Source organism: Festucalex cinctus, chromosome 11, assembly GCF_051991245.1.
Source record: "Festucalex cinctus isolate MCC-2025b chromosome 11, RoL_Fcin_1.0, whole genome shotgun sequence".
Classification (NCBI taxonomy): domain Eukaryota; kingdom Metazoa; phylum Chordata; class Actinopteri; order Syngnathiformes; family Syngnathidae; genus Festucalex; species Festucalex cinctus.
The window spans coordinates 17,102,897-17,115,622 of record NC_135421.1 but is presented as its reverse complement, the minus strand read 5'-3'; the positions used below and the strand labels follow the sequence as shown (position 1 = coordinate 17,115,622).

The following is a 12,726-nucleotide window of genomic DNA, read 5'->3' as shown; positions in this document are numbered from 1 at the left end:
TCACTCATCATTGTCTCAAAAATGATCCAGACGTTCAATCTTGTAGACATTTGCAAAATGTTTTGCATCTTGATGTGGTTTGATTCCATTCGTCGGGGTCTTCCAGGTGCCGAACCTGTTTGCGGTTGACGAGAAGCAGGAAGTGATCGAGAAAATGCGAGTGCTGGACCGCCAGCGCGAACGCGACAAGCAGACGGACGGCAGCAACCTGGCACTCTTCAACATGTTTGTGGAGCGCTGCCGCTCGCAGATGCACATCGTGTTGGCCATGAGTCCCATCGGAGATGCCTTCAGGAACCGGCTCAGGCGCTTCCCGGCGCTCATCAACTGCTGCACCATTAACTGGTTCCAGGTTTGCACTCCACTCTTCAAATAGACCTTCATTTTATTGGGCTTTATTGTCGTCGACAATTGCTTAATTGTCATTTCATTTGACAATTGCAATAGTACAGTTCAAATAATTGTATTTTAAATAGACAAACATTTTTTAAAATTTTAAAAAACTTTTACATTAATTGGTTCATTTAAAAAAATAATTAAAATACAAGTAAAACTAGATTTAATTATTTTATTTTGTAATTACTTATTTTACATAATATACTTTAGCTTTATTTGTGAAATGTATTTTATTGAACAGATGGTTAGTTATGATTTAATTACAAAGTAAAATCAAGAGATACGGAAGCATGAAAATGTGGAGTAAACATTTCTGACTGACAAATACGTTCAAACATATTTTCAAATATGTTTAAATATATTTACAGGAAATATGTTCAAATGTCTTTGCAAGTACATTCAAATGTACATGTAGACTAAATGCTAAAGACCTACATTGTACCAGTACGTTTGAAAATTAAGTAGGTAAACATCGTTTATTTGTCATTTGTTTGATTTGTTAGTATGTCAGTATACATGAGTTCAATTTGTCATTTTTCACATAATTACATGGGGTATTTGTAAGTATTTAAATACATTTGAATGTACTTGCAAATATGTTTTTTGGGGGGGGTTTTTGCGCGCCAAAAAATGTCCACGCTTCCATCAATGACGATACATTATTTTAGAATTAAAGTAAATAAAATCGAAATTTTATTAAATAAATAGAATTACAATACAATTTGAAAATCTGATTGAAGTGTTATTGTATTTAAATGATTTGAAGTTGTTTCAAATAAATGAATGTATTTTTTATTTATTTTTTCCGCATCCAGACGTGGCCGGAGGACGCTCTGCAGGCGGTGGCGTGTCGCTTCCTGGAGGACGTGGAGATGTCGGATGAAAACCGCGAGGGCTGCATCGACATGTGCAAGACTTTCCACACCTCCACCATTCATCTGTCCGCGCGCTTCATGGATGAGCTGCAGCGCCACAACTACGTCACCCCCACCTCCTACTTGGAGCTCATCTCCACCTTCAAGACTTTGCTGCAGGCCAAACGAGCGTAAGAACGCAATCTGGCGGCGTATCCCAGTGCAGTATGCTGTTTTTAGGGAGTGTGACATTTACCATTTGAATGAGGGTATGCCAAATATGAACAAATAAGTTCTGTTCACTGTTGACGAACCAATAGGGTTGTAACGATACCGCCAATATCGTAATATCGTGACATTCAAACTGCCACAATATATCGTCGTCGTCATGTCACGATATTAAAAGCAGCACATCTGTGAAAAAAGTCAGGTTGATTTTCATTTGTGTAGTTCTAGCACCCTGCGATTGGCTGGCAACCAGTCCAGGGTGTCCCCCGCCTACTGCCCAAAGCCAGCTGAGATAGGCGCCAGCACCCCCGCGACCCTTGTGAGGAATAAGCGGCCAAGAAAATGGATGGATGGATGGATAGTTCTAGCACCCTCTGGTAGCTAGTTTTTTAGTGCAGTTTAATTTTCACAAGGCATTTTTTGGCACTTATATCTTTAAAATCCATTTTAATGGTTAGGGTTATAACGATACCTGTAATATCATGATATTAAAACTGTAACAATATATCGCCGTCGTCATGTCACGATATTAAAAGCAGCATATCTGTTAAAAGAGTCAGGTTGATTTTCATTTGTGTAGTTCTAGCACCCTCTGGTGGCTAGTTTTTTAGTGGTTGAATTTTCACAAGGCATGTTTTGGCCCTTATATCTTTAAAATCCATGCTAATGGTAGGATGAAGGGACACATAATATGATGTCAATAGGGAAGAACTCGATGTGGGCTTGCATTAGCAAATAATTGTCTCAGTATAGATTTATATATTTTTATATATATCATATCTAATATTTTTATAATATTTTTCATTGCTCTAAAGCACAGTATTGTGAGTTTTTTTTTTAAATTAATTAATTTATTTTTTAGTACAAATAACTATATTTATAAGTATATACTGTGATTGGCTGGCAACCAGTTCAGGGTGTACCCCGCCTACTTGCCTGAAGCCAGCTGGGACAGGCTCCAGCACCACCTCGACCCTTGTGAGGAGTAAGCGGCTAAGAAAATGGATGGATGGATGGATTGATGGATATAGGTATAAGTATAAGTATATATTAGTTATAAATTTATTAGTAACAATTTTTTAGTTTTTTTTTTTTTTTTTTACAATAATGTGACCTTTTTTTTGTATCGCCAAGCTCCTCACAATATAGTGATAGTTATCATATCGTGACCTTCATATTGGGATAATATTGTATGTATAATATTGTTGATTTTCGGATATCGTTACATCCCTACTAATTAATGATGTAATGTACAAACTGGGCAAACTCCATCGTAAATTGCGATCCCCATCGTACGACATGTCAAATAGGGATGTACCGATACCGACAATATCGCGATATCGTGATATTAAAACTGCCACAATATATCGTCGTCATCATGTCACGACTTCTATTTGTGCAGTTCTAGCACCCTCTGGTGGCTATTTTTTTTAGTGCGGTTTAATTTTCACAAGGCATGTTTTGGCCCTTCTATGTTTAAAATCCAGGATAATGGTCAGATGAAGGGGAACGTAATTTGCTTGTGAACAAGTGCCTCAATATTAATTGTATTGTACTAATTGATGATGTAAAGAAACTGGGCAAACTCGTAAATCGCGGCATATCAAACTGATCCCCCCCCCCCGATTCCAGTGAGGTGATGACACAGAAAAGTCGCTACGTGGTGGGTCTGGAGAAACTGGAGTCGGCGGCGTCGCAGGTGGCCACCATGCAGGTCCAGCTGGAGGCGCTGCAGCCGGAGCTGATCGAGACGTGCAAGATGGTGGACCAGATGGTGATCCAAGTGGAGCGCGAGTCGGCCGAGGCGGCCGAGACGGAGAAGGTGGTGATGATGGACGAGGCGGTGACCAACGAGCAGGCCATGGCCGCCAAGGCCATCAAGGACGAGTGCGACGCCGACCTGGCCGTCACCATGCCCATTCTGGCGTCGGCGCTGTCGGCGCTCGATACGCTCACACAGAACGTAAGCCCTGGAAAAAATTGAATGAACTGCATTAATTTGGTTGGTGGATTTATTGTCAAATTAACATTTGTAAATTAACTGGGTAATTAGTACCAGTAAAATACAAATTAAGGGAAGAAAAATCCATGTTTCAATGCATAATTTTACATAAAATACAAATATTAGTCAAATCAGTCACTTTAAATTTAAAAAATTAAATTGGGATGATTGTATTAAATTTATGACTAGTAAAATATAAAATGAGCTTAAATTATCATTTTATTATTGAAATAAAATTATTATTTATTTAAAATTAACAATTGGATTTTTTTTTAAATAATAAAGCACTTTATAAATAAAGTTGAGTTGAGTATTAAATTTATGACTAGTAGTATAAAAAAAATCATCATGTTATTATTGAAATATATATTTTTTTAATTTAACAATTTGATTTTTTAAATAAAAATCAAGTAAATGATTATTTAGCATGAATTGTTTTCTTAAGTACTATAAATATGTATAATGTTGATATAATTATCCATTTTAAATGTTATTTTATACACTATTTAGCCAATTTTTTTAACCCGAGCTGCAGCATTGTGAATGAGCTACAGTTGTTTGATGCTCTTTTTGAGGGATTCCAGTCTGAAACGTTTGCTTGCTACTTTTCCTTCCTAGCCAACTGCCTGACATGATGCTTTTTTTGTCTTCAGGATATCACTTTGGTCAAGTCCATGAAAAGCCCGCCCAGTGGCGTCAAGCTGGTCATGGAGGCCATCTGCATTTTGAAGAAGATCAAGCCCGACCGCGTGACCGACCCGTCGGGCAGCGGCAAAAAAGTGGAAGACTACTGGGGTCCCGCCAAAAAGCTCTTGGGCGACCTCAAGTTCCTGCAGAGCTTGCGCGACTTCGACAAGGACAACATCCCCGCCAACATCATGGTCGTCATCCGGGACAGGTACATCAGCAACCCGGACTTCGTCCCCGAGAAAATTCGGACGGCGTCCACCGCCGCCGAGGGCCTGTGCAAGTGGGTCTGCGCCATGGACAAGTATGACGGGTACGTTCCAGACACAAAATGGCCCGGGCGGGTCTACTTTTGGATCATTGTTTCTTCCTTGAGCTTTAGAAAATCATTGTTTTTTATTTTAAATGTCCTAAAATCGATTTTATTTAAATTATTTTATACAGTCTTGCTTGCTCTTGTTTGTGTATTGAGAACCGTGTTCATGTTGTACCCAATTTGGCCACTTAGGGGCAGTGTGGTTCCGCACGTTCTGATACACAGTTAAGTTGTAGCCACATGAGCGAGTAGAAGGAAAAAGTCACGATCAAGTTATGCCAATAAAAATTTAGTTTTTTTTCAGCATTGAAAGAGCATATGCTGGTGAGTAATGTTAAGATGCTTCTCTGTATACATTCCTGAAGCGTTTTGTATGAATAGCCGTTCTTTTGAGGGATAAAAGTGCCGAGACTAGCATGCTAATTGTTAGCATTAGCGAGTTAGACTGGAGTAGATCATGACAATTATTTGCTCATCTATAAAATGAAGCAGAAATTATTGTCAATTAAATAATTTTGAATCGAAAATTGATACTGAATTGAATCAATCAATTACTGGAAAAATGCATATAGCACAAGGACATTCTGCTTAATTATTATATAGAATTTTTATATTGAAAACATCTTGACCGCTCACTTCTCATTTACTTTGTGTTGATTATTTGTTGTTGTTGCTGATTCGGGGCAGATAACATGATTTTTTCTTATTTCTGTCCCCTTTCATTTTTTTTTTTTTTTTTTTTTTTTTTTTTTTTTAAAGGAATGAAATTGAATTGAATTGAAAATTGAATTGCATTGAATTGAACCGCAGATCCAAAAATCTAAATCGAATTGAATCATGAGACAGTCAAAGATTTCCACCCCTAATAATCACTCAGCATAACTTTTGAGAGACATGTGATAATCGGGCTTTTGGTGACTTTTATCTGACCAATTATCGATATGTGTGTATTCTAGGGGTGTGCCAAAAAATCGATTCATAAAAGAATCGAGATTCTCATTTATTAATCGAATCGAATAGATATTAATATCCAAAATTAGATTTTATTTAAATTAGAAATGAAGAAGAAGGGGAAAAAGCAGTTGTAGCGCACATGCTCTTTTTGTGGAAAAGGGCACTTACCATACAAAATTAATAAATGTTTAAACAAAGAAAAGACACTTTAATGTCTCTATTTGTCATTTTGTCTTGCAAAGCAGACTAGAGTAGATCATGACAATGTTGTGCATATCTGTAAATTGAAGCAGAAATCATTTGTCAATCAAATAATTTTGAATCGAAAATCATTTGAATCAAGAATCGATTCTGAATCGAATCGTAGACCCAAAAATCGTAATCGAATCGAATCGTGAGACAGTCCTAGTGTATTCCACTTTAAATATTGACATTTAAGATTGTTGGCTCTGAGAGTTTTCCGGGCAGATCATAGAGGAAAATTTACTCGTAATACATCTCACACCACAGGATAATCACCTAGGATCAAAATCAGCTGGTTTATCAGTATGTGTTTAATATTCAATATTTATTTATAATCACTACTCAGGATAACTTCTTAAAGACATCTGAAAATCAGTCCTAGGTGACTTTAATCAAGAGGGTCCAGGGCTCAGAAATCGTACCGATTATCAGCATGTGTGTACCTCAGCTTGCTGTGCATGTTTTTGCACTCTTGTCTAGTTTTAGTATGACTGAACGTGAACATCAGAGTGAGAGAAAATGACACGTGAGACGTGTGTCGTGCAGTGTGGCCAAAGTGGTGGCTCCCAAGAAGGAGAAGTTAGCCAAGGCCGAGTCGGAGCTGCAGGTTGCCATGACGGTCCTGCAGAAGAAGCAGGCCGCCCTCAAAGAAGTGCAAGACGAAGTCTTCAACCTCAATCAGATCCTCAACGAACAAAAGAAGAAGAAAGTTGAACTGGAGGATGAGGTTCCTCATTTCGATATCTCCTACAAAATGCGATGGCTTTCTCCGCTTAAGAACCACTCCCGATCCCGAAATTGTTTTTCCTCCAGGTGGATCTGTGCAAAAAGAAACTGGAGCGCGCGACGCAACTGATCGGCGGCCTGGGCGGAGAGAAGACGCGCTGGAACGAAATGGCGCTCAATCTGGGGAAACTCTACAACAACTTGACCGGGGATATCCTCATCTCGTCGGGCATCGTCGCTTACCTGGGAGCGTTCACCTCCAGCTTCAGACAGGTAGGTGCTAGGTGGTCACGCCTTTTAAGGGTGTCAGTTAGGCGTGTCTATCATACATACAATGTCTCAATGGTCCATGCGTGAAATTGAACAGGAAGTCGACGTTCTTGTTTGAAGCGGCCATTTTTTGGTGACTTACCTCACGTCTATCATAATGCACTCTAAAAACAATTGGGTGAAAAAAATAACCCAATATGGGTCAAAAACAGACCGATCCTCTACTTGGGTCAATTTGACCCAGCTTTGAATCAAGAAATAGGTCTTTTAGTGTAAAACAACTCACAAATGTTGATTCGATCCTTTACTTGGGTCAAAAAAAGTGGGTCATTTTGTATAAAACAACCCAGAAAGTTGGGTCAAATTGACCCATAAAGCGGATCGGTCCATTTTTGATCCACAATTGGTAGGGATAGACCGATTATCGGCTGGGCCGATTATCGGCGCCAATATTCAGAATTTTGACAAATATCGGCATCGGCCATTTTGAAGAATCATATGGCCAATAGTAGATCAATTTAAATAAAAAGTGTTAACATCAGGGAACTAAAAAAAAAATAAAACTAAACTAAAAAAATAAAATTAAATACAATTTTCAGAGATGCTGCTGACCCTGGGAACTCTCTGCACCTTCTGTTTTTGTTTGAAATTAATACTAAAATAAGTAAAAATTTAATACTTCAGATATTTTTAAAATTTTGGAATATTTTATTTAGTGTAGAAAATAACAGTTTGTTTTTAATTAATTAACTTTTGAAAACATGCTACTGCCCCTGGGAGATCCCGGAAATTGTTAGATTTTAAAAACAAAGATGTCCATTGACTTAAGATTTAAAAAGGAAAAAAAACTCCCAATATTTTACTTTCCCTAAAAGTTGCTCAATAAAAATTTGATTTAAAATTCCCCAAAAAATAAGAGCTGGAGTTTGTATAAATTTTGATGCAAATATTTTCCCATTTTGTGAAAATTAATATCGGTTCCAAATATCAGTTGTCGGCGTCCTTGACTACTAATCGGTATCAGTATCGGTATCGGCCCTGAAAAATACATATCGGTCTATCTCTAATAATTGGTTTACTTTGGGCTCAATTGTTTTTAGAGTGTAGGATGTATGGCCAAGTGAGAAGGACGGACGCTTGCCTGGATTTGAACTGGAAGTCTGTCATTTTTCTGTCAAGCGGCCATTTTGCATAAATTCCAGATTTTGTGTTTTTTTTGTGTTTTTTTTCTTTTCTTGAGAGCTCAGTATTGTTCATTCGTCAGTCTTACTGTTTCAACATGTCATCATCTATGCTCTCTTTTTTTTTTTTTTTATGTGTGTGCGCGCTTACATGCGTGTCTGTGCTCATTAATTCACCTGAAACCTAATAAGATCCCATACCCGCCACCTTAACCGGATACTTCAAAGTCTCGCCAGAGTCGTGAAGGTCAGGAGACCAGAGGAAAGATTACAGGAAAGAATTATCAATCAAAGTACCAACCAGGCAGATTTTGTGTTTTCAGTGAACTCTTATAATGGAATTCTGCCAAATGGGCCCTAATCGGAAACACGGGTTTGAGACGGATGGACGACGTCAAACTGTGATTAATAGCTTGGATTAAAGACCCTGTAAGGTGGATTTAGAGATCTGTTTCTCAATACATTAGAAATGTTTGAATGTACAAACCTGCAAAGACTGGGACTTGTGTACTACACAACTGTTGGAGATAGAGTGTTAAAGTTTTTCAGTTTTTTTGGCACTTCTGGCCCTCCTCCACCTTGCGCGCACTATTTGCGAGTTATATTGTTTTGATTACTGCCCATCCCTGTGATTGATGAATTATTTTATTTCATTTTTGTTTCATTATTCTTGCCCCCTAAACATTTGGGTTTTAGTTGTGCTTTGACAACTCTCCTCTGCCGTGTGTCCAATTTATATGACACTTTTTATTTTCACTTTATTGGAACTTTAAGTTAACTAATGCAGTAAGTCGGATGCGTCACATATCTGTAGATGATACACAGAAGAAAAAAAAAAGTATGGTGATATAATAAAACAGGGCACACATTTGATGTTATCCAGGAGCAGATTGAGGAGTGGTCAAGTCAATGTAAGGAGAAAGAGATCCCCTCCTCGCCCAACATGACTCTAACCACTTCTCTGGGGGAGCAAGTGAAAATTCGGGCCTGGACCATCGCTGGCCTCCCAACAGACAGCTTCTCCATCGATAACGGCATCATCATCTCGTGAGTAAGAAAAGGAAGGTTTGCTCTGAAGCGAACATGACTTTTTTTGTTTTGTTTTGTTTGACAGTTCAATATGTCTGGCATTTCACGCGTGGTTGTGTCTGCGTGCATTCGCGCGTGTATTGTTTATATACAGCAACGCCAGGCGGTGGCCTCTGATGATCGATCCACAGGGCCAGGCCAACAAATGGATCAAAAACATGGAGAAGGCGAACAGCCTGGCAATCATTAAGCTGAGTGATCCCGGCTTTGTTCGCACCCTGGAGAACTGCATCCAGTTTGGAACGCCAGGTGAGCCAGCGTGACGTGACGGCCGCCCTTTCGCCGCCGGCAACCCGCCGCTCCGCTTTCATGCTTCTGCGGTGGCTCTCTTTGCGTCGGTCGAAATTTCTTTCTGCACTGTTCGCCAAATGTGAGTTTAAATTGTAAGATTATGGCGGCCTTGTAATGTTAAATAAAAGCATTTTTTTTTTAATCATAAACATGATTAAATCCAAGACAAGAACACTGTTAATTTTGACAAGAAATTTTTATTTAGTATTAGTTAGTCTTTTGACTAAAATTATTTTTTTAGTCATAGTTTAGTCATCTGATTGTATTTGTTTTAATCCGATTTTAGTCGATGAAATTAAAGTGCAATTTTAGTTGATTAAATTTACAGTTTAGTCTATTTTCCTTCAGGATGCATTTTAACTTTTATACAGAAAATTATAACACACCGATTTGTAACTGTAGTTTAACTCATTGACTGGCAGACATTTTTACTGAAGCAAATCCCTTCACTCACGGCTGTTTTACTAGATTTTGACTGATTTTGCAAAGCCCACAGAATATTGTGTTCTTTTGCTATAAAGACATGGAACCCCCCCCCCCCCCCCAAAATTTGAATCTCTTCTTTCATTAGGAAAAAAAAGTTTATTTCTATCTGTTTCTGTTTTGCAGAAATTAGCATCAGAATATAGCTAAGTTTCATCATAATTCACAAATCTGTTTAGAATTTTGAGTAATTGAGATTGTTTTCAACATGGCCCTGGTTGATCTCTTATACTCTGCTGTGCCTGCTGGACGTTTTTGTAATTACTACCATTGCTTCACCTGTTCTCTGCAGTTGAGAGGCTGCATCAAAGCCTTCTGTATGCTCTAGCATAAAAAAAAAACGTATAAATACGTCTTTGGGACACGTAAAACATTTAAAATAGAGTGTATTTATATGTTTTTGGTAGCAAATGAATTAACATGCAAGACATTTCATATAATGGCGTCTTTATTGTTTCAATGAAACATGTTGAACTAACAATAATATACGTAACTTAAATTTTCACCTTGACAAAAAAAAGTGCATAATTAAATTGCACAAATTAAACATGTTTGAACATTAAATTTTCATTCCTTCTGATTGGATTGTGTGAATTTTTGTCACTGTGTTGTTTTTATTTTCCTTTTAGTCAATGGCGAAATTGTCAATCAATTTTAGTTATAGTTATCGTCTCAATTGAATGGCTTACATTTTAGTTTTCGTTTAATTTTCATCTTAAAAATTTTGGTGACGAAAATTAAGACAAAAATTTGTCACTGGACAAGAACAGTTTATTGCAACATGCAAGATGACCTGCTTTTAAAAAAACAGTCTTAAATTGTCATTTTAATGTGAACACTCAATTCTATTTCAGTTTGAGGTTTTGCTTCTGTTTATGCTACAAATGACAGTCTTTTTTTTTTTTTTTTTTTTTTTTACAGATATTTTCCAGCATTGTGGTTTTATAAATAAGCGAGGCATGCGTTTATTAAAAACACATGAAATATTAATAGTAGCGATATTCTGACCTAGTTCATGCAGTGTGGCAATGTTCGTCGCCACATCTTTTGAATGCCACTTAAAAAGCTTTGCGGGCCGCCTCCCGGCGTTCCGTCATTTATAGATTGTGTTAATGTTCCCAACATGAGAACAGCATTATCATACTTAATAGGGATCTGCATGAATATTGATGTGATGGCAAGCATTTGTAATAATTTATTTTGCCTCGCTGATTTCTCATTATTGCGCACGAATGTGAATGCAGGCAACGGAGGAAAAGTGGCAAGACTTTGGTAATACAAGTTACATCATTGAGTCACAGAAACTCAACAATAGTCATGACAAAAGTTTGATTATGTAAAGCAAGTATATTTAACGAGGAAAAAATTATATGAGATTATGGTTTTATGCGATTTTTTTCGACTATATTAACAAGGGAAATCTAGGGCGTTGTGACTAGGTGAGCAACTCCGATCTGTGGAAGCAAATACGAAAGAGCAAAATGATATTAATTGTTATGCAAAACAGGTTATTTTATCTATTACATATATTTTTAATTAATTGTCTGATTACTCGGTTATTAAAATTTTATTTTGCTTAATATCAGAAACTTAACAAATAATCCAAATCATTTGGGCCCTAGTCATTATTTACTTTTGCTTTTTATTGAAGAGAAAATAAAGATTTGCGTCAGAAATGTTATTTTATTTTAACACCAATCGCAAATGTCAATTTAGTCTAGTTGTTTAAAAGTGGTTGCTTGAAAGTGGCTATGGATCTTCGACCTGCTGGCAAGTCTCGGTCCAGAAAAACAATTTTAACATCGTAATTCGGCCAAATTCAGAGGCTCTTTCTCACAGACACATTTTCCAACATGTGCAGATAACAAACGTTTTCCTCAGCGGGAATTCCAGAGAGCCAACAATTTGTATACAATCAGTTAAAAGGTCCCTTTAAATTTGACCGGGTCTTTTGAATTGTGAACATGTTCTCTTGTAGTCCTGCTGGAGAATGTTGGCGAAGAGTTGGACCCCATCCTGGAGCCTTTGCTGCTCCGGCAGACTTTTAAACAGGGCGGCGCCATCTGCATCCGCCTGGGAGACAGCACCTTTGAATACGCGCCCAACTTTCGCTTTTACATCACCACCAAGCTACGCAACCCGCACTACCTGCCCGAGACCTCCGTCAAGGTAAGCAGGCAGAGGGCGACGTGACCTGGCTGAGACTGCATATACGACGGTACGGCTTTTGTTCGCTTCTTTGGAAAGCCTGGTGGAATATAGTTTGTTTACATGTGTACTCATCGGCCCAAATCTGCCGTACAGACATTCTACAAAATATTTGTGTAAGTCACTCTATATTTGTGAAGTCATTTTAATTTATTAAATTCCAAGAACTACTTGAGTTGTTTATTAGAATAAAAACTTTCAGTGTTTTATCGTATGATGTTTTTGTTTTGTTTTTTTCTTTGGGAGGGGTAGAGAAGAGGCTGATTCAATTCCCCTTTTAATTGCTAGCTCTTGAGGAGTGTAATGAGCCAAACCACCGGGAGATGTCAGTAGTGTGCCATTTTAGATAGAAAATCACCTGTTTGCCAACTGTTTACAGTCGGAGGAGGAGTACTATACTGTCATGGAGGCTTTCAGTAGGACAATCTTAAGCATACACTTGAAAAAGGGAACATATAGAATTCACAGAGTATGTGTTATGAGAAATAGCAGAAGTATGTGTGTGCCATAAATGGGAAAAAAAAAAAGTACGATCTTAGAGATATGATGAGGTTGTTACGTGGACAGCCACAAAGGGGATTTGCAACTGATGAGTGCTGATCTTGGATCGTGGTCCATCCTTGTGCTGTAGGTGACTCTGCTAAACTTCATGATCACCCCAGAGGGCATTCAAGACCAGCTACTGGGTATCGTGGTGGCCCGGGAGAGGCCCGACCTTGAGGAGGAGAAGCAGGCTCTCATCCTTCAAGGAGCTGAGAACAAAAGGTACATACATTTTTAAGTAGGGATGTCAGATGA

The 12,726-nt window shown here is 38.0% G+C and overlaps 1 protein-coding gene across 3 annotated transcripts in view; it reads left to right on the top strand.

The window, feature by feature from the left end:
- dnah7 (dynein, axonemal, heavy chain 7) overlaps positions 1-12,726 on the top strand; it is a 74,619-nt gene that overhangs the window by 43,205 nt on the left and 18,688 nt on the right. For all 3 annotated transcript variants that reach the window (XM_077535805.1, XM_077535804.1, XM_077535807.1), the window contains 10 exons: positions 107-352; positions 1,212-1,441; positions 3,111-3,441; positions 4,134-4,480; positions 6,227-6,407; positions 6,494-6,679; positions 8,741-8,904; positions 9,041-9,195; positions 11,699-11,889; positions 12,560-12,693. In XM_077535805.1, the coding sequence (XP_077391931.1) occupies positions 107-352; positions 1,212-1,441; positions 3,111-3,441; positions 4,134-4,480; positions 6,227-6,407; positions 6,494-6,679; positions 8,741-8,904; positions 9,041-9,195; positions 11,699-11,889; positions 12,560-12,693 (2,165 nt within the window). The remainder of the gene's footprint in view (positions 1-106; positions 353-1,211; positions 1,442-3,110; positions 3,442-4,133; positions 4,481-6,226; positions 6,408-6,493; positions 6,680-8,740; positions 8,905-9,040; positions 9,196-11,698; positions 11,890-12,559; positions 12,694-12,726) is intronic.